The sequence below is a fragment of the Heptranchias perlo genome, chromosome 16, assembly GCF_035084215.1.
Source record: "Heptranchias perlo isolate sHepPer1 chromosome 16, sHepPer1.hap1, whole genome shotgun sequence".
Classification (NCBI taxonomy): domain Eukaryota; kingdom Metazoa; phylum Chordata; class Chondrichthyes; order Hexanchiformes; family Hexanchidae; genus Heptranchias; species Heptranchias perlo.
This window is the reverse complement of record NC_090340.1, coordinates 65,850,794-65,878,056: the sequence shown is the minus strand read 5'-3', so window position 1 is coordinate 65,878,056 and position 27,263 is coordinate 65,850,794. Positions and strand designations below refer to the sequence as shown.

The following is a 27,263-nucleotide window of genomic DNA, read 5'->3' as shown; positions in this document are numbered from 1 at the left end:
TTGCGGAGGTGCTGGCCATAATCTTCCAATCATCCTTAGATACGGGGGTGGTGCCAGAGGACTGGAGAATTGCAAATGTTACACCCTTGTTCAAAAAAGGGTGTAAGGATAAACCCAGCAACTATAGGCCAGTCAGTTTAACCTTGGTGGTGGGGAAACTTTTAGAAACAGTAATCCGGGACAGAATTAGCAGTCACTTGGACAAATGTGGATTGATTAGGGAAAGCCAGCACAGATTTGTTGAAGGCAAATCGTGTTTAACTAACTTGATAAGAGTTTTTTGATGAGGTAACGGAGAGGGTAGATGAGGGCAATGCTGTTGATGTGGTGTATATGGAGTTTCAAAAGGCCTTTGATAAAGTGCCGTATAATAGGCTTGTCATCAAGATTGAAGCCCATGGAATAAAAAGGGCAGTAGCATCATGGATACAGAATTGGCTGAGGGACAGGTAACAGAGAGTAATGGTGAAGGTTGTTTTTCGGACTGGAGGGAGGTGTACAGTGGTGTTCCCCAGGGGTCGGTGCTGGGACCACTGCTTTTCTATATATGTATTAATGTCTTGGACTTGGATGTACAGGGCACAATTTCAAAATTTTCAGATGACACAAAAACTTGGAAGTGTAGTCAACAGTGAGGAGGATAGTGATAGACTTCAAGAGGATACAGACAGGCTGGTGGAATGGGCGGACACATGGCAGATGAAATTCGAAGTGATACATTTCGGTAGGAAGAATGAGAAGAGGTAATATAAACTAGAGGAACAGAGGGATCTGGGGGTATATGTGCACAAATCGTTGACGGTGGCAGGACAGGTTGAGAAAGTGGTTAAAAAAGCATATGGGATCCTGGGCTTTATAAATAGAGGCATAGAGTACAAAAGCAAGGAAGTTATGATGAACCGTTATAAAACACTGATTCGGCCACAACTGGAATATTGTGTCCAGTTCTGGGCACCGCACTTTAGGAAACATGTGAAGGCCTTAGAGAGGGTGCAAAAAAGATTTACTACAATGATTCCAGGGATGAGGGACTTTAGTTATGTGGATAGACTGGAGAAGCTGGGGTTGTTCTCCTTGGAACAGAGACGGTTGCGAGGAGATTTGATAGAGGTATTCAAAATCATGAAGGGTCTGGACAGAGTAGATAGAGGGAAACTGTTCCCATTGGCAGAAGGGTCAAGAACCAGAGGACATAGATTTAAGGTGATTGGCAAAAGAACCAAAGGTGACATGAGGAAAACCATTTTTTTTATACACAGCGAGTGGTTAGGATCTGGAATGCACTGCCCGAGGGGGTGGTGGAGGCAGATTCAATCATGGCCTTCAAAAAGGGAACTGGATAAGTGCTTGAAAGGAAAAAAATTTCAGGGTTCGGGGATAGGGCGGGGTAGTGGGACGAGCTGGATTGCTCTTGCATAGAGCTGGCACGGACTCGATGGGCCGAATGGCCTCCTTCCATGCAGTAACCTTTCAGTGATTCTAACTAAAGTATGGAGAATGACTAAATGATGTCAGAACCAGAGGATAAATACTGGGAATCAAGCAAGGGAGGTGCAAACATATTTGTATAAACAGACAAGCAATTATTTCATAAGTGATAGGAAGGAGCAAATGCTCAGGTTAAGAGATGAGTTACAAACCTATTGAAACAAGTAATTACAGGGATCATTACACTTAGTAACAGTGGTGCAAGGAGTGTAAGAAACACGGCACTGGGGCTTGGGGATACAATTGGCCCAGCAGATATTTGGCTAGGATTGTGGATGGGTGAAATCAGTAATGGTAAATTTACAAAGAGTGAAATCAGTAATAGTGAAATTACTGAGTAAAATCAGTAATAAAGTGAAATTAGTAAAATCAGTCAAAAAGTGAAATTATTGGGTAAAATCAACACAGTGTGCTGAGAGTTCGGTACGTGTGGGAGTTTGGTGAAGTGGGGGAAGGAGGTGCTGCTTTGCCTTGCTTTTCCTGCAGAGCAGTAGTGGACCTGAGAGCGGTGAGCGGCGGGATAGAGCGAGACCAGAGCGGGGATAAAAACAGCGCGGAGAGAGCGAGAGTCCAGTCGGTGAGCGGCGGTAAAGAGCGAGACCAGAGCGGGGATAAAAACAGCGCGGAGAGAGCGAGAGTTCAGTCGGTGAGCAGCGGGAGAGAGCGAGACCAGAGCGGAGATATAAACAGCGCGGAGAGAGCGAGAGTCCAGTCGGTGAGCGGCGGGAGAGAGCGAGACCAGAGCGGAGATATAAACAGCGCGGAGAGAGCGAGACCAGAGCTTACTCTGAGAGCGAGACTCTGAGACCAGCGGCAGTTCGGGGTGACGTCACCAGTCAGAAAGTGACGCGGCACAGGGGAGGCAGCTGATTGGTGAGTAGGTTCAGGTGAGTATTTCTACCATTTTACTGTAAGTAAAGTAATAAGAAAGGGAAGATCTGCAGGTTTTATAGCAGGTAGTGTTTTTTTTTTAGTGAACCTAGGTCCCTAGTATAGTTAACATTTTCTAATTTCAACGTAATTTAAAAGGGGTAACTCAGCTAAGGCAAGTCATGGCAGCAGACCTCGCACCCGTGATATGCTCCTCCTGCAAGATGTGGGAAGTCATGGACACTACCAGTGTCCCTGCCGACCATGTGTGCGGGAAGTGTGTCCACCTGCAGCTACTGACCGATCGTATCTCGGAGCTGGAGCTGCGGGTGGACTCACTGTGGAGCATCCGCGATGCAGAGAAACTCGTGGATAGCACGTTTAGCGAGTTGGTCACACCGCAGGTAAAGGGTATACAGGCAGGAAGTGAATGGGTGACCACCAGGAAGAGTAAGAGATGCAGGCAGGTAGTGCAGGGGTCCCCTGTGGCCATCCCCCTCTCAAACAGATATGCCACTTTGGATGCTGTTGGGGGGGGATGACTTATCAGGGGAAGGCAGCAGCAGCCAACTTCCTGGCACCACGGGTAGCTCTGCTGCACAGGCTGGGAGGAAAAAGAGTGGCAGAGCTATAGTGATAGGGGACTCAATTGTAAGGGGAATAGACAGGCGTTTCTGCGGCCGCAACCGAGACTCCAGGATGGTGTGTTGCCTCCCTGGTGCAAGGATCAAGGATGTCTCGGAGCGGCTACAGAACATTTTGGAGGGGGAGGGCGAACAGCCAGCTGTCGTGGTGCACATAGGCACCAACGATATAGGTAAAAAAGGGGATGAGGTCCTAAAAGCAGAATATAGGGAGTTAGGAGGTAAATTAAAAAATAGGACCTCAAAGGTAGTAATCTCAGGATTGCTGCCAGTGCCACGTGCTAGTCAGAGTAGAAATAGGAGGATATTTCAAATGAATACGTGGCTAGAGGAATGGTGCAAGGGGGAGGGATTCAAATTCCTGGGACACTGGAAACGGTTCTGGGGGAGGTGGGACCAGTACAAACCGGACGGTCTGCACCTGGGCAGGGCCGGGACCGCTGTCCTAGGAGGAGTGTTTGCTAGTGCTGTTGGGGAGGGTTTAAACTAAAGTGGCAGGGGGTTGGGAACCTGAGCAGGGAGAGAGAGGAAAGCGTAACAGGAAGGGACAGAAGGTATGGAGTAATAGGTAAAGTGTTAAAAAAGGAAAAAGCAGGAACTAAGCGTCACAAAACAGATTTGAAAGTTCTTTATCTGAATGCACGTAGCATTCGTAATAAAATGGACGAGTTAACGGCACAAATAACTACGTATGGGTATGATCTTGTGGCCATTACAGAAACATGGCTGCAGGGTGACAACGACTGGGAATTAAATATGCCAGGGTATTTAACAATCAGGAAGGACAGGCAGGAAGGAAGGGGAGGTGGGGTGGCTATGTTAATAAAGGAAGGAATCACTGTAATACAGAGAAATGATATTGGGACAAAGCATCAAGATAATGAAACAGTTTGGGTGGAGATAAGGAATAATAAGGGAAAAAAAACATTAGTGGGCGTAGTATATAGGCCTCCTAATAGTTGCAACTCTGCTGGAAGAAGTATTAATCAGGAGATAGTCGGGGCATGTAATAAGGGAACAGCCATAATTATGGGGGATTTTAATTATCATATTAACTGGACAAATCAAATTGGGCAGAGCAGCCTTGAGGACGAGTTCATTGAGTGCATCAGGGATGGATTTCTTGAGCAGTATGTAACTGATCCTACAAGGGGGCAGGCAACCTTGGACCTGCTCCTGTGTAATGAGTCAGGATTAATTAATAATGTCCTAGTTAAGGATCCCCTTGGAACGAGCGACCACAACATGGTTGAATTCCATATCCAATTAGAGGGTGAGAAGGTTGATTCTCAAACAAGCGTACTGAGCTTGAATAAAGGAGACTATGATGGTATGAGAGCGGAATTGATTAAAGTGGACTGGGAAAATAGATTAAAGGGTAAGACGGTACATGAGCAGTGGTGTTCATTTAGGGAGTTATTTTACAACTTTCAAAATAAATATATTCCACTGAGGAAAAAAGGGTGTAAAAGAAATGACAGCCATCCGTGGCTAAGTAAAGAAATCAAGGATAGTATCCGACTAAAAACAAGGACATATAAGGTAGCCAAACTTAGTGGGAGGATAGAAGATTGGGAATTCTTCAAAAGACAGCAAAAAGTAACTAAAGGATTGATTAAGAAAGGGAAGTTAGATTATGAAAAGAAATTAGCAAAAAATATAAAAACAGATAGCAAGAGTTTCTATAGTTATATAAAAAGAAAAAGGGTGGCTAAGGCAAACATAGGTCCCTTAGAGGATGAGACCGGGAAATTAATGGTGGGAAACATGGAGATGGCAAAAATGCTGAACAAATATTTTGTTTCAGTCTTTACAGTAGAGGACACTAAGAATATCCCAACACTGGACAAACAGGGGACTCTCGGGGAGGAGGAGCTAAATACGATTAAAATCACTCAGGAGATGGTACTCAGTAAAATAATGGGACTCAAGGCGGATAAATCCCCTGGACCTGATGGCTTCCATCCTAGGGTCTTGAGGGAAGTGGCAGTAGGGATTGTGGATGCTTTGGTGATAGTTTTCCAAAATTCCCTGGACTCAGGAGAGGTCCCGGCAGATTGGAAAACTGCTAATGTAACACCGTTATTTAAAAAGGGTAGTAGGCAGAAGGCTGGAAATTATAGGCCAGTTAGCTTAACATCTGTGGTGGGTAAAATTTGAGTCTATTATTAAGGAGACAGTAACGGAACATTTAGATAAGCATAATTTAATAGGACAAAGTCAGCATGGCTTTATGAAGGGGAAGTCATGTCTGACAAATTTGCTTGAGTTCTTCGAGGATATAACGTATAGGGTGGATAAAGGGGAACCAGTGGACATAGTGTATTTAGACTTCCAGAAGGCATTCGACAAGGTGCCACATAAAAGATTATTACTTAAGATAAAAAATCACGGGATTGGGGGTAATATTCTGGCATGGGTGGAGGATTGGTTATCGAACAGGAAGCAGAGAGTTGGGATAAATGGTTCATTTTCGGACTGGCAACCAGTAACCAGTGGTGTTCCACAGGGGTCGGTGCTGGGTCCCCAACTCTTTACAATCTATATTAACGATTTGGAGGAGGGGACCGAGTGCAACATATCAAAATTTGCAGATGATACAAAGATGGGAGGGAAAGTAGAGAGTGAGGAGGATATAAAAAACCTGCAAGGGGATATAGACAGGCTGGGTGAGTGGGCGGAGATTTGGCAGATGCAATATAATATTGGAAAATGTGAGGTTATGCACTTTGGCAGGAAAAATCAGAGAGCAAGTTATTTTCTTAATGGCGAGAGACTGGAAAGTACTGCAGTACAAAGGGATCTGGGGGTCCTAGTGCAAGAAAATCAAAAAGTTGGTATGCAGGTGCAGCAGGTGATCAAGAAAGCCAACGGAATGTTGGCTTTTATTGCTAGGGGGATAGAATATAAAAACAAGGAGGTATTGCTGCAGTTATATAAGGTATTGGTGAGACCGCACCTGGAATACTGCATACAGTTTTGGTCTCCATACTTAAGAAAAGACATACTTGCTCTCGAGGCAGTACAAAGAAGGTTCACTCGGTTAATCCCGGGGATGAGGGGGCGGACATATGAGGAGAGGTTGAGTAGATTGGGACTCTACTCATTGGAGTTCAGAAGAATGAGAGGCGATCTTATTGAAACATATAAGATTGTGAAGGGTCTTGATCGGGTGGATGCAGTAAGGATGTTCCCAAAGATGGGTGAAACTAGAACTCGGGGGCATAATCTTAGAATAAGGGGCTGCTCTTTCAAAACTGAGATGAGGAGAAACTTCTTCACTCAGAGGGTGGTAGGTCTGTGGAATTTGCTGCCCCAGGAAGCTGTGGAAGCTACATCATTAGATAAATTTAAAACAGAAATAGACAGTTTCCTAGAAGTAAAGGGAATTAGGGGTTATGGGGAGCAGGCAGGAAATTGGACATGAAGCTGAGTTCGGATCGGTCAATGCCCTGTGGGTGGCGGAGAGGGCCCAGGGGCTATGTGGCCGGGTCCTGCTCCGACTTCTTGTGTTCTTTAGATTTGTGGTTGGGATCAGATCAGCCATGATCTTATTGAATGGCGGAGCAGGCTCGAGGGGCCGATTGGCCTACTCCTGCTCCAATTTCTTATGTTCTTATGTTCATACAGCACAGGAGGAGGCCATTCAGCCCATCGTGCCTGTGCTGGCTCCTTGAAAGAGCTATCCAATTCGTCCTTCTCCCCTGCTCTTTCCCCGTAGATTTCCAAAATTTTCCCCTTCAAGTACTTATCCAGTTCCCTTATGAAATGGTGAAATTAGGAACTGGGACTTTGCATAAACCGGCAGAGCAAGATGGGCAAATCAAGGATACTTCAAACAAATAAAAGTGGCTGAGAAAAAGGATGGTTTAGATCCTGAATTAAAATGGTCTTTGGAAGGTTTAATTGGGCTGAGAGTTTATTAACGAACTGCTGTCCCGTCCAGTGATCCAGAAACTCCACTCGGATATCTGCTCTCGCAGAGGTTTTGTGCCCTTAGAACTCACACTGGCCCCAGTTTACCAGCACATCTGGACTCTGCCTGCACTCCTGGCTATTGTGCAAAAGTGAAACAGAGAACATGCCACAACTCTCAGTATATACCCGATGTTTAACCTCCTGGTCTATATCAGTCGGGGGGGGGGAGGGGGGGAGGAGGGGCCAGTACCCTCGGGGGGGGAAGAGGAGGGGTCAGTGCCCTCGGGGGGAGGGGGGGGGGAAGAGGAGGGGTCAGTGCCCTCGGGGGGGGGTGGGGGGAAGAGGAGGGGTCAGTGCCCTCGGGGGGGGGGGGGGGGGGGAGAAAGAGGAGGGGTCAGTGCCCTCGGGGGGGGGGGGAGAGAGAGAGGCCAGTGCCCTGGGGGGAGGGGAGAGAGAGAGGCCAGTGCCCTGGGGGGAGGGGAGAGAGAGAGGCCAGTGCCCTGGGGGGAGGGGAGAGAGAGAGGCCAGTGCCCTGGGGGGAGGGGAGAGAGAGAGGCCAGTGCCCTGGGGGGAGGGGAGAGAGAGAGGCCAGTGCCCTGGGGGGAGGGGAGAGAGAGAGGCCAGTGCCCTGGGGGGAGGGGAGAGAGAGAGGCCAGTGCCCTGGGGGGAGGGGAGAGAGAGAGGCCAGTGCCCTGGGGGGAGGGGAGAGAGAGAGGCCAGTGCCCTGGGGGGAGGGGAGAGAGAGAGGCCAGTGCCCTGGGGGGAGGGGAGAGAGAGAGGCCAGTGCCCTTGGGGGGGGGGGGAGGGGGGTCAGTGCCCTCAGGGGGGGGGGGGGGGGGGGGGGGAGGGGCCAGTGCAGAGGATGCCAAGAGAGCAAAGATTTCTTTTAAAACTGTACACCTGATTCTAATGTCGGAGAGAGATCAGAGCAACAAAGCTGGATTTGTTGAAGAATGAGCAGATTATTCAGTCTGTGGGGATCAAGCCTCTGGTGTTTCACTGATTTAATTGCTGCCGTCTCCCTTCCCACAATCCACCTGTACCTTCAAAATGTGTCAGGAGGCAGAAACTCTGCGGGCTGCTCCGTCTGAGCAAACTTGGCGCTGCTGGGACCAGAAAAACTGTCCTGACAGACAGCGAGGGTATAACATCATCTCACTTATTTATACTTTCCAAATGGAAGATCCTGATTCGGGGGCTGACTGCCAGTCACAAAACCACCTCACATTTGGTGGCCCAACCCACATCAGGTTGAGAGGATGTTTCCCCTTGTGGGCGAGACTAGATCGAGGGGAACACAGTTTAATAATAAGGGGTCTCCCATTTAAGACGGAGATGAGGACATTTTTTTTCTCTCAGAGGGTGGTGAGTCTGTGGAAACTCCCTTCCCCAGAGAGCGGTGGAGGCAGGGTCATTGAATATTTTTAAGGCTGAGTTAGATAGATTCCTGATTAACAAGGGAGTCAAAGGTCATCGTAGGTAGACGGGAAAGTAGGGTTGAGGTCACAATCAGATCAGCCGTGATCTTATCAAATGGCAGAGCAGGCTCGAGGGGCCGAATGGCCTACTCCTGCTCTTAATTCGTATTTAGGATTTATAACAGCACAAAATCTGCCCCCTCCCCAATATTTCAGGGAGGCTAAACCCTCCCTCCCCCTCCAAACAGCAGTCAATTCAGCAAAGATAGCGGCAGTGAATGGACTTTAACCATCACCCCCCTCCTCCTCCTCCTCCTCAACAACGAAGCCTCTGAGCTGCTCGTCACAATCTCGCAGAGGAAGCTCGATTAACACGGAACCTTTGAAATAACTTACAACCATTGAGGGAACTAATCACATGTTTGCCTCCATCCCTGATCATCCCAAATGCAGTTTGGGCAGTGTTCGAGTTGCAGAAAGACACAGATTAAACGGCGCACAGTATTGCTGAATTCGGTCACAGTCCCAAGCTGTGTTGATCCAGTCGGTCCCAAAGTTCAGCCTGAAGGGATTCTGGGGCCTCCCGTTAAGGAAGGATCACAATTTTTTTCTGCAGTTTTTCTTCTGGGAACAGAAACGGCCTGACAACATGGTCCAATTCCTGCAGTGTGAGCTGTGCATGGACCACAACCATCTCATCCTTATCTGTCTGGATCACGTATTTCAGCAAACGATAGAGGTCTCGCAGAACGTCACCGAGAACCTGCAGCAGAAGGCAAGAGAGTCAACTCTACAGTAAATGAAAAGGTCCCAGACAGAAGTGAAGTTGCTCCCCTCAGATTCTAGAGTTAAAATTAGCTCAAAAGCCAACAAACATCTGCAGATGTTGCAGTACCCCCTCCGTGCCTGCTGTAAAACTCTTGACCCCACCTGGGTTGCCTGACCCCCCCATCCTCCCTGGCCACTGCAGGCTCTGCAAGACCCCCAAAATAAAGTGGCCACGTTCCGCTTTGAGAGATTTAAGCAGTAAAGGACATTGATATATTACCCTATACTCTAAGACACTATTATCAGACATACCACAATTTGCAATGTTATTCCTGGATAATGGGCTTTTACACATTGTTGATTAATTGTTAGAGTTAAGAAACAACAGAGGTGCCATTACACTATGGGTGTATTCTATAGGCCACCAACTAGCGGGAAGGATATAGAGGAGCAAATCTGCAGGGAAATTACAGAGAGGTGAAAAAGCCATATAGTGATAACTGGAGACTTCAACTATCCTAATATAGACTGAGATAGTAATAATATAAGGGGCAAAGAGGGGGAGGAATTTTTGAAGTGTGTTCAGGAGAACTTTCTTGACCAGTACGTTTCCGGCCCAATGAGGAAGGAGACATTGCTGGATCTGGTTCTGGGGAATGAGGCGGGCCAAGTGGAGCAAGTGTCAGTGGGGGAGCATTTAGGGAATAGCGATCATAGTATCATAAGGTTTAGATTAGCTATGGAAAAGGACAAGGAGCAATCTAGAGTAAAAATACTCAATTGGAGGAGGGCCAATTTCAGTGGGATGAGAACAGATCTGGCCCGGGTAAATTGGAATCAAAGATTGGCAGGCAGAACTGTAATTGAACAGTGGGCGACCTTTAAAGAGGAGATGGTTCGGGTACAGTCTAGGTACATTCCCACGAGGGGGAAAGTAGGGCAACTAAAGCCAGATCTCCCTGGATGATAAAAGAGATAAAGAGTAAGATGAAATGGAAAAAAGGGGCGTATGACTAATGTCAGGTTGATAACACAAGTGAGAACCAGGCAGAATATAGAAAGTTCAGAGGGGAAGTGAAAATGGAAATAAGAGGTGCAAAGAGAGAGTATGAGAATAGACTGGTGGCCAACATAAAAGGGATTCCAAAAGTCTTCTACATGCATGTAAACAGTAAATGGGTAGTAAGAGGAGGGGTGGGGCCCAGCAGGGACCAAAAAGGAGATCTACTCATGGAGGCAGAGGGCATGGCTGAGGTACTAAATGAGTACTTTGCATCTGTCTTTACCAAGGAAGAAGATGCTGTCACAGTCTCAGTAGAGGAAGATGTCGTTGAGATACTGGATGGGCTGATAATTGATAAAGAGATGGTACTAGAAAGGCTGGCTGTACTTAAAGTAGATAAGTCACCCAGTCTGGATGGGATGCATCCCAGGTTGCTGAGGGAAGGGTGGAAATTGCGGAGGTACTGGCCATAATCTTCCAAACACCCTTAGATACGGGGGTGGTGCCAGAGGACTGGAGAATTGTAAACATTACAATCTTGTTCAAAAAGGGTGTAAGGATAAACCCAGCAACTACAGGCCAGTCAGTTTATCCTCAGTGGTGGGGAAACTTTTAGAAACGATAATCCGGGACAGAATTAACAGTCACTTGGACAAGTGTGGATTGATTAGGGAAAGGCAGCACGGATTTGTTAAAGGCAAATCATGTTTAACTAACTTGATAAGAGTTTTTTGATCAGGTAACAGAGTGGGTTGATGAGGGCAATGCGGTTGATGGACTTTAAAAAGCATTTGTTAAAGTGCCACATGGTAGCTTGCTATCAAGATTGCAGCCCATGGAATAAAGGGGGCAGTAGCAACATGGATACAGAATTGGCTAAATGACAGGAAAGAGAGAGTAGTGGTGAACGGTTGTTTTTCGGACTGGAGGGAGGTGTACAGTGGTGTTCCCCAGGGGACCACTGCTTTTCTTTATATGTATATATACACATATACACACAATACAATTTCAAAATTTGCAGATGACAAAACTTGGAAGTGTAGTGAACAGTGAGGAGGATAGTGATAGACTTCAAGAGGATATAGACAGGCCGGTGGAATGGGCGGACACGTGGAAGATGAAATTTAATGCAGAAAAATGCGAACTGATACATTTTGGTTGGAAGAATGAGGAGAGGCAATATAGAGGGCACAATTCTAAAAGGGGTTCAGGAACAGAGAGATCTGGGAGTATCGGTGCACAAATCAGTGAAGGTGGCAGGGCAGGTTGAGAAAGCGATTAAAAAAGCATACGGAATCCTGGGCTTTAGAAATAGAGGCATAGAGTACAAACACAAGGAATTCACGTTGAACCTTTATAAAACACTGGTTCAACCACAACTGGAGTATTGTGTCCAGTTCTGGGCACCGGACTTTAGGAAAGAATGAAGGTATTTAAATGATGAGAGATTGGGAAATGTCGATGTACAAAGGGACCTGGGTGTCCTTGTACATGAGTCACTGAAAGCAAACATGCAGGTGCAGGAGGCAATTAGGAAGGCAAATGGTATGTTGACCTTTATTACAAAAGGATTTGAGTACAGGAGTAAAGATGTCTTACTGCAATTATACAGGGCCTTGGTGAGACCGCACCTGGAATATTGTGTACAATTTTGGTTTCCTTACCTGAGAAAGGATATACTTGCCATAGAGGGAGTGCAACGAAGGTTCACCAGACTGATTCCTGGGATGGTGGGATTGTCGTATGAGGAGAGATTGAGTAGACTAGGCCTGTATTCTCTCGAGTTTAGAAGAATGAGAGGTGATCTCATTGAAACATACAAAATTCTTACAGGGCTCGACAGGGTAGATGCAGGGAGGATGTTTCCCCTGGCTGGGGAGTCTAGACCCAGGGGTCACAGTCTCAGAATAAGGGGTCGGCCATTTAGGACTGAGATGAGGAGAAATTTCTTCACTCAGAGGGCGGTGAATCTTTGGAATTCTGTCCCCCAGAGGGCTGCGGAAGCTCAGTCATTGAGAACATTCAAACAGAGATCGATAGATTTCTAGATATTAAAGGCATCAAGGGATATGGGGATGGTGCAGGAAAATGGCATTGAGGTAGAAGATCAGCCATGATCTTGTCGAATGGCGGAGTAGGCTTGAGGGGCCGGATGGCCTACTCTTATTTCTTATGAAGGCCTTAGAGAAGGTGCAGAAGAGATTTACTAGAATGATTCCAGGGATGAGGGATTTAGCTACGTGGATAGACTGGAGAAGCTGGGGTTGTTCTCCTTGGAACAGAGAAGGTTGCGAGGAGATTTGATAGAGGTATTCAAAATCATGAAGGGTCTAGACAGAGTAGATAGAGAGACACTGTTCCCATTGGCAGAAGGGTCATGAACTAGAGGAAATAGATTTAAGGTGAATGGCAAAAGAACCAAAAGGTGACATGAGGAAAAACTTTTTTCCGCAGCGAGTGGTTAGGATCTGGAATGCACTGCCCGTGGGGATGGTGGAGGCAGATTCAATCATGGCCTTCAAAAGGGAATTAGATAAGTACTTGAAGGGAAAAGATTTGCAGGGCTGCGAGGGCAGTGGGACTAGCTGGATTGCTCTTGCATAGAGCCGGCACGGACTCGATGGGTCGAATAGCCTCCTTTCGTGCTGTAACCATTCTATGATTCTATAATGCACGGATTACCAGGAATTCAGCGTACACATGGAATACCGAACTCCCAAGGCACATATAGAATATCAGGTTCCCGGTGTGTGCATGGATCTCCCGGTGCACACATGGAATACCAGGCACCCAGCTCAAACACAGCACACCCAGTCTGCGCACGAATACCAGGCACCCAGCTCAAACACAGCACACCCAGTCTGCGCACGAATACCAGGCACCCAGCTCAAACACACTACACCCCAGTCTGCGCACGAATACCAGGCACCCAGCGCAAGCACAGAGTATCCAGTGCACCCAGTCTGCATATGGATTTCCAAGTATTGAGCTTACCAATGGATTAACAAGCTCCCAATGTACACACGGATTACCAGGCATTGAGTGTACACAAAGAAATTGTGTAACTGTAGACTTGTTTAAAAGGATTGATGAGTTGTAAGAATCTCTCACCCCGCAGCCTAAGAGAGTGCAGGAAGGGAGGGACTGGCTGGCCGAGGCAGGTAGTGCAGGAGCCCCCTGAGGGCATCTTGCTCTCTAACCAGTGGTGAGGGCGATGGTTCCTCTAGGGAGGACAGCCAGAGCCAAATCCACGGCACCACAGGTAGCTCAGCTGTACAGGGGTGGGGGGTGGGGGGAGAGAAGGAAGATCGGGAAAGCAATAGTGTTAGGGGATTCAATAGTTCGGAGAACAGACAGGCGTTTCTGCGGCTGCAGACGTGAGTCCAGGATGGTATGTTGCCTCCCTGGTGCCAGGGTCAAGGATGTCACTGAGCGGTTGCAGAACACTCTGAAGGGGAGGGTGGACAGCCAGAGGTCGTGGTCCATATCGGTACCAACGTCATAGGGAGAGAGATGAGGTCATGCAGGCAGATTTTAGGGAGCTAGGAAAGAAATGAATAAGCAGGATCTCAAAGGCAGTAATCTCCGGATTACTCCCGGTGCCATGTGCTAGCGAGTATAGAAATAGGAGGATAGAACAGATGTATGGGTGGCTGGAAAGATGGTGCAGGAGGGAGGGCTTTAGATTCCTGAGGCATTGCGATCAGTTCTGGGGGAGGTGGGACCTGTACAAGCCAGACGAGTTGCACCTCAACAGAGCTGGGAGCAATGTCCTCGCGGGGAGGTTCACTAGTGTTGTGGGGGAGGGTTTAAACTAATTTAACAGGGGGATGGGCACCAGGATGTAGCATTGGAAAGGAGAAACAAGGTGTACAAAGGATTGGGAGAGACAGATAGCACTAGAGCAAGAAATAGTACAGTATGAGGTGGGATCAGACTAAGAGAGAGTACAAGGTCTAAGATTGGTTTGCAGTGCATGTGTGTAAACGCATGAAGTGTGGTAAACAAGGTGGGTGAGCTGCAGACGCAAATAGCCACATGGGAATATGATGTCATGGCGATAATGGAGACCTGGCTCAAAAAAGGGCAGGATTGGGTACTAAATATTCCTGGATACAAAGTGTTCAGGAAAGATAGAGAAGGAAAGAAAGGAGGAGGCTGACATTATTGATTACAGAGAATATTACAGTGCTGGAGAGAGAGGATGTCCTGGAGGGGTCAAGGACTGAATCTATTTGGTTAGAGTTAAGAAACAATAGAGGTGCCATTACACTACTGGGTGTATTCTATAGGCCACCAACTAGTGGGAAGGATATAGAGGAGCAAATCTGCAAGGAAATTACGGAGAGGTGCAAGAGCCATAGAATAGTGGGGGACTTCATCTACCCTAATATAGACTGGGATCGTAATAGTGTAAAGGGCAGAGAGGGGGAGGAATTTTTGAAGTGTGTTCAGGAGAACTTCCTTGACCAGTACGTTTCCGGCCCAACGAGGAAGGAGGCATTGCTGGACCTGGTTCTGGGGAATGAGGTGGGTCAAGTGAAGCAAATGTCAGTGGGGGAACATTTAGGGAACAGTGATCATAGTATCATCAGGTTTAGATTAGCTATGGAAAAGGACAAGGAGCAATCTAGAATAACAATACTTAATTGCAGGAGGGCCAATTTAAGTGGGTTGAGAACAGATCTGGCCCGGGTAAATTGGAATCAAAGATTGGCAGGCAAAACTGTAATCGAGCAACAGGCGGCCTTTAAAGAGGAGATGGTTCAGGCACAGTCTAGGCACATTCCCATGAGGCAGAAAGGGAGGGCAACTATAGCCAGAGCTCCCTGGATGACGAAAGAGATAGAGAGCAAGATGAAGCAGAAAAAGGGGGCATATGACAGATGATAACACAAGTGAGAACCAGGCTGAATATAGAAAGTTCAGAGGGGAAGTGAAAAAGGAAATAAGAGGGGCAGAGAGAGAGTATGAGAATAGACTGGCGGACAACATAAAAGGGATTATAGACAGGCTGGTGAATGGACGGACACGTGGCAGATAAAATTTAACACAGAGAAGTGTGAAGTGATGCATTTTGGTAGCAAGAACGAGGAAAGTAATTATAAACTAAAGGGTACAATTCTAAAGAGGGTGCAGGAACAGAGAGACCTGGGGTATATGTGCACAAATCATTGAAGGTGGCAGGGCAGTTTGAGAAAGCAGTTAAAAAGGCATACAGGATCCTAGGCTTTATAAATAGAGGCACAGAGTACAAAAGCAAGGAAGTTATGTTGAACCTTTATAAAACACTGGTTCGGCCACAACTGGAGTAGTGTGTCCAATTCTGGGCACCGCACTTTAGGAAAGATGTGAAGGACTTAGAGAAGGTGCAGAAAAGATTTACTGGAATGATTCCAGGGATGAGGGACTTTAGTTACGTGGATAGACTGGAGAAGCTGGGATTGTTCTCCTTAGAACAGAGACGGTTGTGAGGAGATTTGATCGAGGTGTTCAAAATCATGAAGGGTCTAGACAGAGTAGATAGGCAGAAACTGTTCCCATTGGCGGAAGGGTCAAGAACCAGAGGACATAGATTTAAGGTGATTGGCAAAAGAACCAAAGGTGACATGGGGAAAAACTTTTTTACACAGCGAATGGTTATGATCTGGAATGCACTGCCCGAGGGGGTGGTGGAGGCAGATTCAATTGTGGCTTTCAAAAGGGAATTGGATAAATACTTGAAGGGAAAAAATTTGCAGGGCTACAGGGAAATGATGGGGGAGTGGGACTAGCTGGATTGCTCTTGCAGAGAGCCGGCACAGGCTCGACGGGCCAATGGCCTCCTTCTATGCTGTAACCATTCTATGATTCTATACACGTTATTGATGCGATGGGGAAGTTCCCAACAGTTTACAGCAAGTTCCTACCCAGGGACAGTTGATAGACTGAAGATAATGCAGCCATTAATGGAGTTAATCCCCTGGATCAGTCTGCCTGTTACTCTAGAATATGGTTCAAGATTTCGTTCAAAGTCTGTGCAGCTGAGTGCAGACTATAGAGAGAGAGAGAGAGAGAGAGAGGGGGATATAGAGGGATGGGAAAGGCCACTGACACAGCGGGGCAGGGAGAGAGAGGGGGTTTACGACACTGTCCTGCCTGATCACATTTCCCTAATCAGGAGTTTTTCCCTCCAGTGTGGAGCATAAACTGAACCTGATGAACCAGTGCAACAAGTCCAGGGTTGACCCAGTGACACAGCTGCCTGTTGCTGGCCAGCACTGTCCCTGACCAGCCTGAGCTCAGGACTCTGCTGACTGACATTTCCAGCACCATAAGGACCTGCCTTTTAAATGAAAATGATGCAGAGGGGTTTTGTTTTTATTCTCGTTTCATACACGACAGTGCTGGCATTTTAATTCCACCAGCTCCCTGCCTGTGTCTGCATGTCCTAAAGTTACATTTCATGTCACACTCTGGTGCTGAATATGATTCTCTACTCAATCTAATGAAAATCAAGCAGCACCCTCATCAGTTACATACGGCAGCCAAGTACACTGACACTTAAACTCCAACACCAGGCTTCCCAGTCATTGGGGCATCCCACTCAGAGAGGGCAACAGGAATAGGAGACAGAAGCTCACTGGGGAAGGAAGCTGGGACAGAGAGCACCCACTGAGTTATCCCCACCCAGGAAGCTGGGACAGAGAGCACCCACTGAGTTACCCCCACCCAAGAAACTGGGACAGAGAGCACCCACTGAATTACCCCCACCCAGGAAACTGGGACAGAGAGCACCCACTGAGATACCCCCACCCAGGAAACTGGGACAGAGAGCACCCACTGAATTACCCCCACCCAGGAAACTGGGACAGAGAGCACCCACTGAGATACCCCCACCCAGGAAACTGGGACAGAGAGCACCCACTGAGTTACCCCCACCCAAGAAACTGGGACAGAGAGCACCCACTGAGTTACCCCCACCCAGGAAACTGGGACAGAGAGCACCCACTGAGTTACCCCCACCCAGGAAACTGGGACAGAGAGCACCCACTGAGATACCCCCACCCAAGAAACTGGGACAGAGAGCACCCACTGAGATACCCCCACCCAAGAAATTGGGACAGAGAGCACCCACTGAGTTACCCCCACCCAAGAAACTGGGACAGAGAGCACGCACTGAGTTACCCCCACCCAAGAAACTGGGACAGAGAGCACCCACTGAGATACCCCCACCCAGGAAACTGGGACAGAGAGCACCCACTGAGTTACCCCCACCCAAGAAACTGGGACAGAGAGCACCCACTGAGTTACCCCCACCCAGGAAACTGGGACAGAGAGCACCCACTGAGATACCCCCACCCAAGAAATTGGGACAGAGAGCACCCACTGAGTTACCCCCACCCAAGAAACTGGGACAGAGAGCACGCACTGAGTTACCCCCACCCAAAAAAACTGGGACAGAGAGCACCCACTGAGATACCCCCACCCAGGAAACTGGGACAGAGAGCACCCACTGAGTTACCCCCACCCAAGAAACTGGGACAGAGAGCACGCACTGAGTTACCCCCACCCAGGAAACTGGGACAGAGAGCACCCACTGAGATACCCCCCACCCCACCCAGAAAGGAAGTGTACATCAATGATGAGGATTCATGAATTTAAAATAATCACTGAAAGTAAGGAGAGTTAGATGGAATTTCTTTAGAGGTGGGAGGAGGCTCACGTGGAGCACAAACACAGACATGGACCTGTTGGGCCGAATGGCCTGTTTCTGTGCTGTACATTCTTTGTAGAGGGTTGTTGCAGCATGGAATGCTTTGCCACAGGGAGCGGTTGAGAGAGGGAGAGACTATTGCATTATTTAAGGGGAAATTAGATAAATATTTTAAAGAAGACACAGAGCTATGGGGCGAGAGCAGGGCAGTGGGATTAGAATCATAGAAGTTTACAACATGGAAACAGGCCCTTCGGCCCAACATGTCCATGTCGCCCAGTTTATACCACTAAGCTAGTCCCAATTGCCTGCACTTGGCCCATATCCCTCGATACCCATCTTACCCTTGTAACTGTCCAAATGCTTTTTAAAAGACAAAATTGTACCCGCCTCTACTACTGCCTCTGGCAGCTCGTTCCAGACACTCACCACCCTTTGAGTGAAAAAATTGCCCCTCTGGACCCTTTTGTATCTCTCCCCTCTCACCTTAAATCTATGCCCCCTCGTTATAGACTCCCCTACCTTTGGGAAAAGATTTTGACTATCTATGCCCCTCATTATTTTATAGACTTCTATAAGATCACCCCTAAACCTCCTACTCTCCAGGGAAAAAAGTCTCAGTCTATCCAACCTCTCCTGTAAGTCAAACCATCAAGTCCCGGTAGCATCCTAGTAAATCTTTTCTGCACTCTTTCTAGTTTAATAATATCCTTTCTATAATAGGGTGACCAGAACTGTACACAGTATTCCAAGTGTGGCCTTACTAATGTCTTGTACAACTTCAATAAGACATCCCAACTCCTGTATTCAATGTTCTGACCAATGAAACCAAGCATGCTGAATGCCTTCTTCACCACCCTATCCACCTGTGACTCCACTTTCAAGGAGATATGAACCTGTACTCCTAGATCTCTTTGTTCTATAACTCTCCCCAACGCCCTACCATTAACGGAGTAGGTCCTGGCCCGATTCGATCTACCAAAATGCATCACCTCACATTTATCTAAATTAAACTCCATCTGCCATTCATCGGCCCACTGGCCCAATTTATCAAGATCCCGTTGCAATCCTAGATAACTTTCTTCACTGTCCACAATGCCACCAATCTGGATTAATTCAGGACTATGGGGAGAGAGTGGGGTGGTGAGAATAGTCGGGGATTGATGTAGCTAAGAGCTGGAACAGGCCACAAATGGCCTCTTCCAGTGCTTCTATGGTTCTATTAACAAAAGAACGGACAGTTAAGAGAATTATTTTATGCAGACTATGGAATCCTTTACCAGGAACAGAATCCATAATACATTTGAAAAGAGAAGTGAATAAAAGAAAAATGTAAGAATGCAGTGAACTCTCTACTGCTGAGGGCACACTCGGCTCCCCCTGCCCTCCGAGGAAACACTCCGTTTCCCTGAGGACAGAATCTGCTCCTCCCGAGAGACCCTCTTCCATCTAACCCCCTCCCCGAGGGACCCTCCTTCATCTACCCCCTCCCCGAGGGACCCTCCTCCATCTACCCCCCCCCACCCCGAGGGACCCTCCATAATCTCATTGAATGGCGCAGCAGGCTCGAGGGGCCGAATGCCCGACTCCTGCTCCTATCTCTTATGGCTCCCGAGAGGCCCACCTTCACCTGTACTCCGTACAGTTCTGGTGCCCTTATTTAAGGAAGGACATAATTGCATTGGAGGTTCACTAGGTTGATTCCGGGTATGGAAGGGTTGTCTTATGAGGAAAGGTTGAACAGGTTGGGTCTATACTCATTGGAGTTTAGAAGGATGAGAGGAGATCTTATTGAAACATACAAGATTCTGAGGGTGGATGCTGAGAGGATGTTACCCCTCATGGGGGAATCTAAAACTAGGGGGCATAGTCTCAGAATAAGGGGTCGCCCGTTTAAGACGGAAATGAGGAGGAATTTCTTCTCCCAGAGGGTCGTGAATCTTGGAATTCTTTACCCCAAAAAGCAGTGGAGGCTGAGTCATTGAATACATTCAAGGCTGAGTTAGACAAATTTTTGATCAGCGAGGGAGTCAAAGGATATGGGGAAAGGGCGGGAAAGTGGAGTTGAGGTAAAAATCAGATCAGCCATGATCTCATTAAATGGCGGAGCAGGCTCGAGGGGCCGAATGGCCTACTCCTGCTCCTATCTCTTATAGCTCCCAAGAGACCCTCCTCCATCTACCTCCGCCCCCCCCCCCCCCCCCACCGAGGGACCCTCCTCCATCTCCCCCTCCCCCCTCCAGGGACCCTCCTCCATCTCCCCCTCCCCCCCTCCCCCGAGGGACCCTCCTCCATCTCCCCCCTCCCCCTTCCAGGGACCCTCCTCCGTCTACCCCTCCCCCCCCGAGGGACGCTCCTCCGTCTACCCCCCCCCGAAGGACCCTCCTCCGTCTACCCCCCCCGAAGGACCCTCCTCCGTCTACCCCCCCCCCCCCCCCCCCCCCGAGGGACCCTCCTCCGTCTACCCCCCCCCCCCCCCCCCGAGGGACCCTCCTCCATCTACCTCCCTCCCCCACCGAGGGACCCTCCTCCATCTACCTCCCTCCCCCCCCGGGACATGCTGTTTCTCGGGGGCCATTACTGAGATGTAATCTGGGTTATATTTCCACCAGTAGAGAAACACAGATGACAGTGATGAAAGTGTCAGTGAAGAGGCTGCTGCTGGGGCTGGGGCTGGAAATACCTGAGAATTCTACTCAACTGAACAAAGGCTTTCTGTAATCAGTACGTAACCGCAGAGTTGAGACCTGTTATTAGACGTTTTAAGAAAACAACACACGGACACCTGTTATTAACAGACACACACAAGCCAAAAGACCTGAAGGTTTGCTTGTGAGAGTTGGAGAGCGGGGGCGGGGGGCATGAGGGGGGACCGAGGTGGGGGAGGGGGAGGGGGGGACCGAGGTGGGGGAGGGGGAGGGGGGACCGAGGTGGGGGAGGGGGGGACCGAGGTGGGGGAGGGGGGGACCGAGGTGGGGGAGGGGGAGGGGGGGACCGAGGTGGGGGAGGGGGAGGGGGGACCGAGGTGGGGGAGGGGGAGGGGGGACCGAGGTGGGGGAGGGGGAGGGGGGACCGAGGGTGGGGGGAGGGGAGGGGGGGACCGTCCTGGGAACAGTAGTGTGAGGGAGAACACCGTGTAACTATCCAGGAAATGCTGCATCACTTTGACACTAGAAACAGGAACCGGAGAACAATTTCTGTTTAACAAAAATCACAGCATCATTTCTCGAGGGGATTGTTTTGTTATTTAATGTATTTAGAATGATTTGAGACAATAATAGATCCATAACTCCCACCCTGGGACCTGTACCCTGTGCAGCCAGCTCTTCACTCTCACTCCCAGCAATCTGACTGCTCCATAGCCCTGGATCAGGAACACCACCCCCCCCCACCCCAGTGCGAACTGACCACCCTCCCCCACCCACCCCCCACCCCAGTGCGAACTGACCACCCTCCCCCACCCACCCCCCACCCCGGTGCGAACTGACCACCCTCCCCCGCCCCCCACCCCCCACCCCCGGTGCGAACTGACCACCCTCCCCCCGCCCCCCCACCCCCGGTGCAAACTGACCACCCTCCCCCCACCCCGGTGCGAACTGACCACCCTCCCCCCCACCAGTAATCCTTTCCACTATGTGCTCAGGGGCAGCCAATTATTTGATTAATTCCAAAGCACAAGATCCAATTGAGCACAAAGATAACAAATGAGTTCCCGAGACACTGGCACAGACCTGTACTGTTCACAGTCACCAAGTGCAGAGCTCAGGGCCACAGATGGCGGAGCTGGCTGGCGACAAAGATACCAGCAGGTTTAACCAAAAGGCTCCAGGTTGAACTCTGGGTGCTGGGAGCTGCATTAACCTTAAGGTAACTTCAGAATGGAACTATATCTCCAGACTATCCTCACTCACAGGTTCAACCAAACACAGGGGCCACTCCAACACGTGCAGACACACGTGTGCACCCCATAAAACCATATAACCTGCGTTACTGTAAACTGCAATCGAACATACTCCTCCCACCCTGGCCAGACACACTCATGCAGTGATCCTCTCTGTGTATTCCTGCAGCTGCCTGTGTGTTATCTCATCCAGCTCACTTGGATGCAGTCACTGTGCAGCAGGCAAACCACGGAGAACAGCCATTTGTTAACATCTGCTTCTTTGATGAGTTGAGTGTTCCCTGTTCCCACCCAGCCTATTATTAACTCTGTGACGTTGCAGCCATTGATTAGCGACTAGTGCCTCAGTAGTGCTCTGAGAATCTGCCTTCCGTGTGGGATTAGCACCTTGTTTAGGCTGATCCCAGGAGTCCAATCTGGCCTCAGGATTGGGCCTGCGGAGCGTTCTGTAACTGGTTTTCCTGACTACACTCTTCAGTGGAAGCATCCCGACGGGTCATTCTCAGGTTGGCAGGCTGTAACTAGTGGGGTGCCGCAAGGATCGGTGCTTGGGCCTCAGCTATTTACAATCTATATTAATGACTCAGATGAAGGGACCGAGTGTAATGTATCCAAGTTTGCTGATGATACAAAGCTAGGTGGGAAAGTAAGCTGTGAGGAGGACACAAAGAGTCTGTAAAGGGATAGAGACAGGTTAAGCGAGTGGGCAAGAAGGTGGCAGATGGAGTATAATGTGGGGAAATGTGAGGTTATTCACTTTGGTAGGAAGAATAGAAAAACACAACATTTTTTAAATGGTGAGAAACTATTAAATGTTGATGTTCAGAGAAATTTGGGTGTCCTCGTACAAAAAACACAGAAAGTTAGTATGCAGGTACAGCGAGCAATTAGGAAGGCAAATGGCACGTTGGCCTTTACTGCAAGGGGGCTGGAGTACAAGAGTAAGGAAGTCTTGCTGCAATTGTACAGGGCTTTGGTGAGATCACACTTGGAGTACTGTGTACAGTTTTGTTCTCCTTACCTAGAATCATAGAAGTTTACAACATGGAAACAGGCCCTTCGGCCCAACATGTCCATGTCGCCCAGTTTATACCACTAAGCTAGTCCCAATTGTCTGCACTTGGCCCATATCCCTCTATACCCATCTTACCCATGTAACTGTCCAAATGCTTTTTAAAAGACAAAATTGTACCCGCCTCTACTACTGCCTCTGGCAGCTCGTTCCAGACACTCACCACCCTTTAAGGAAGGATACACTTGCATCAAAGGTTCACTAGATTGATTCCTGGATTGTCCTAGGAGGAGAGATTGAGTAGAATGGGCCTGTACTCTCTGGAGTTTAGAAGAAGGAGAGGTGATTTCATTGAAACATATAAGATTATGAGGGGGCTTGACAGGGTAGATGCTGAGAGGTTGTTTTCCCTGGCTGGAGTCTCGAACTAGGGGGCATAATCTCAGGATAAGGGGTCGGCCATTTAGGACTGAGAAGAGGAGGAATTTCTTCACTCAGAGGGTTGTGAATCTTTGGGATTCTCTACTCCAGAGGGCGGAGGATGCTGAGTCGTTGAGTATATTCAAGGCTGAGATGGATTTTTGGACTCCACAGGAATCAAGGGATATGGGGATCGGGTGGGAAAGTGGAGTTGAGGTCGAAGATCAGCCATGATCTTATTGAATGGCGGAGCAGGCTCGAGGGGTCGTATGGTCTACTCCTGCTCCTATTTCTTATGACCAGCCTGGCCCACGAGCCAAATTCCCAAACACTCACCGTGCCAGAAGCTGGTTACTATAGTTACAGCCGGGACCACTTAGAAATAACAGAGACTGTGAGAAACATCAACTCAGTTGATGGATTTATCCAGTTAATCACTTCAGACTGACTGAGAACCTGCAACACAGTTGAGAGTTAGGGCCAGGTGTCTGCAGCAGCCAAAACCCACTTACAGCCCCAGGCCAGAGATCCTCAACTTTAACTCCATGCAATGCAGCATGATTCCTGCCTCTCAATGGAACATTGGACTGCCCCTGCTCTCTCTGTGTGATGGGTCACTGTGGGTCAGTCTCTGCCCCTGCTCCCTCTGTGTGATGGGTCACTGTGGGTCAGTCTCTGCCCCTGCTCCCTCTGTGTGATGGGTCACTGTGGGTCAGTCTCTGCCCCTGCTCTCTCTCTGTGTGATGGGTCAGTCTCTGCCCCTGCTCCCTGTGTGTGATGGGTCACTGTGGGTCAGTCTCTGCCCCTGCTCTCTCTCTGTGTGACGGGTCACTGTGGGTCAGTCTCTGCCCCTGCTCCCTGTGTGTGATGGGTCACTGTGGGTCAGTCTCTGCCCCTGCTCCCTGTGTGTGACAGGTCACTGTGGATCAGTCTCTGCCCCTGCTCCCTGTGTGTGACGGGTCACTGTGGGTCAGTCTCTGCCCCTGCTCCCTGTGTGTGACGGGTCACTGTGGGTCAGTCTCTGCCCCTGCTCTCTCTCTGTGTGACGGGTCACTGTGGGTCAGTCTCTGCCCCTGCTCTCTCTGTGTGAGGGGTCACTGTGGGTCAGTCTCTGTCCCTGCTCCCCGTGTGTGATGGGTCACTGTGGGTCAGTCTCTGCCCCTGCTCCCTCTGTGTGATGGGTCAGTGTGGGTCAGTCTCTGCCCTTGCTCCCTGTGTGTGATGGGTCACTGTGGGTCAGTCTCTGCCCCTGCTCCCTGTGTGTGATGGGTCAGTGTGGGTCAGTCTCTGCCCCTGCTCCCTGTGTGTGATGGGTCACTGTGGGTCAGTCTCTGTCCCTGCTCCCTGTGTGTGATGGGTCACTGTGGGTCAGTCTCTGTCCCTGCTCCCCCTGTGTGTGACGGGTCACTGTGGGTCAGTCTCTGCCCCTGCTCCCTGTGTGTGATGGGTCAGTGTGGGTCAGTCTCTGCCCCTGCTCCCTGTGTGTGATGGGTCACTGTGGGTCAGTCTCTGCCCCTGCTCCCTGTGTGTGATGGGTCAGTGTGGGTCAGTCTCTGCCCCTGCTCCCTGTGTGTGATGGGTCAGTGTGGGTCAGTCTCTGCCCCTGCTCCCTGTGTGTGATGGGTCAGTGTGGGTCAGTCTCTGCCCCTGCTCCCTGTGTGTGATGGGTCAGTGTGGGTCAGTCTCTGCCCCTGCTCCGTGTGTGTGATGGATCAGTGTGGGTCAGTCTCTGCCCCTGATCTCTCTGTGTGATGGGTCACTGTGGTGAATTTGAATCAGTCCTTGTTGTTGACCATTGACCCACCTAACCCATCCATCAGTTTCCTTATTGTGATTCTGGTATCATAGTGGGTACTGCACAGGAGGAGGCCATTCGGCCCATCGTGCCTGTGATGGCTCTTTGAAAAGCTATCCACTTAGTCCCATTCCCTCCCTCTTTCCCATAGTCCTGTAAATTTTTTCCCTTCAAGTATTTACCCAATTCCCTTTTGAAAGTTATTATTGAATCTGCTTCCACCGCCCTTTCAGGCAGCGCATTCCAGATCAGAACAACTCGCTGAGTAAAAAAAAGTTTCCTCTTGTCCCCTCTGGCTCTTTTGCCGATCACCTTAAATCTCTCCCCTCTGGTTACCGACCCTTCTGCCACTGAAAACAGTTTCTCCTTATTTACTCTATCAAAATTGTTCATGATTTTGAACACCTCGATCAAATCTCCCCTGAACCGTCTCTGTTCTAAGGCGAACAATCCCAGCTTCTCCAGTCTCTCCACATAACTGAAGTCCCTCATCCCTGGAACCATTCTAGTAAATCTCCTCTGCACCCTCTCTAAGGCCTTGATATCCTTCTTAAAGTGCGGTGCCCAGAATTGAACAGAATACTCCAGCTGAGGCCGAACCAGTGTTTTATACAGGTTTAGCATAACTTCCTTGCTTTTGCACTCTATGCCTCTATTTATAAAGCCAAAGATCCCATATGCTTTTTAACAGCCCTCTCAACTTGTCCTGCCATCTTCAAAGATTTGTGTACATACACCCCCAGGTGTCTCTGTTCCTGCACCCCCTTTAAAATTGTACCATTGCCTCTCCTCATTCTTCCTATCAAAATGCATCACTTCACGCTTCTCTGCGTTAAATTTCATCTGCCATGAGTCTGCCCATTTCACCAGTCTGTTTATGTCGGTACTAACAGCCCCGTTTCCCTTTCGTAATAGGAAGCCATCCAATGCCCCATAAACCCTGCCAGGGATTTCTGATTTCCCCCATCCCCAATGGTAATCTGATCCACAGTCCTAACACCATCTTTCTAAAAAGAAAAGGTTGCCTAAATTTCCTATTTTCTTTTGACAACTTTAGCTGTATCTCCAGTCCTCCAATCCTGTGCCCACAGACCTGTCCCGGATCCAAATCCTCCACACCCATGAGAATCTTGATTGAAGGCCCCTCACACAGAGTGAAGTGCCAAGGTGGAAAATCTTTCCCCATAACTCAGTCCTCTTAAATTCAGGAATCAGTCTGGTAGCCTCCTCCAGTCAGGACTCTCTGGAATAATTCTACAGCTTCCCGATAATAAAATGAAAGACAGTGCTGAGGATACAGTCTCACCAAGACCAGATACAACTCAACATCACCTCCTTAGACAACATCACACTCCCAGCTACACATCTCTTCACTTCAAGAGAGCAAGTTATTATTTTAATGGCGAGAAACTGGAAAGTACTGCAGTACAAAGGGATCTGGGGGTCATAGTGCAAGAAAATCAATAGGTTAGTATGCAGGTGCAGCAGGTGATCAAGAAGGCCAACGGAATGTTGGCTTTTATTGCTCGGGGGATAGAATATAAAAACAGGGAGGTATTGCTGCAGTTATATAAGGTATTGGTGAGACCGCACCTGGAATACTGCTTACAGGTTTGGTGTCCACACTTAAGAAAAGACACACTTGCTCTCGAGGCAGTACAAAGAAGGTTCACTCGGTTAATCCCGGGGATGAGGGGGCGGACATATGAGGAGAGGTTGAGTAGATTGGGACTCTACTCATTGGAGTTCAGAAGAATGAGAGGTGATCTGATTGAAACATATAAGATTGTGAAGGGGCTTGATCGGGTGGATGCGGTAAGGATGTTCCCAAGGATGGGTGAAACTAGAACGAGGGGGCATAATCTTAGAATAAGGGGCTGCTCTTTCAAAACTGAGATGAGGAGAAACTTCTTCACTCAGAGGGTAGTCGGTCTGTGGAATTTGCTGCCCCAGGAAGCTGTGGAAGCTACATCATTAAATAAATTTGAAACAGAAATAGACAGTTTCCTAGAAGTAAAGGGAATTAGGGGTTACGGGGAGCGGGCAGGAAATTGGACATGAATTTAGATTTGAGGTGAGGATCAGATCAGTCATGATCTTATTGAATGGCGGAGCAGGCTTGAGGGGCCGATTGGCCTACTCCTGCTCCTATTTCTTATGTTCTTATGTTCATGGGCTTTCCTCACCATCTGTGAACACTGAACCGACCATTTCAATCACCAACCCACCAAATCCCCAGATCTTTTTACAGTTCTGTTAACTCAACATAGAAACATAGACAATAGGAGCAAGAGTAGGTCATTCGGCCCTTCGGGCCTGCTCCACCATTC

The 27,263-nt window shown here is 48.8% G+C and overlaps 1 protein-coding gene across 1 annotated transcript in view; it reads right to left on the bottom strand.

Moving 5' to 3' along the window:
• Window positions 1-6,903: 6,903 nt before the first annotated feature.
• The window catches only part of tango6 (transport and golgi organization 6 homolog (Drosophila)), a 151,733-nt gene continuing 131,373 nt past the window's right edge, over window positions 6,904-27,263 (bottom strand). Inside the window, exon 18 of the mRNA XM_067998237.1 lies at window positions 6,904-9,101. Coding sequence (XP_067854338.1) covers window positions 8,925-9,101 — 177 coding nt within the window. The 3' untranslated portion in view covers window positions 6,904-8,924. The remainder of the gene's footprint in view (window positions 9,102-27,263) is intronic.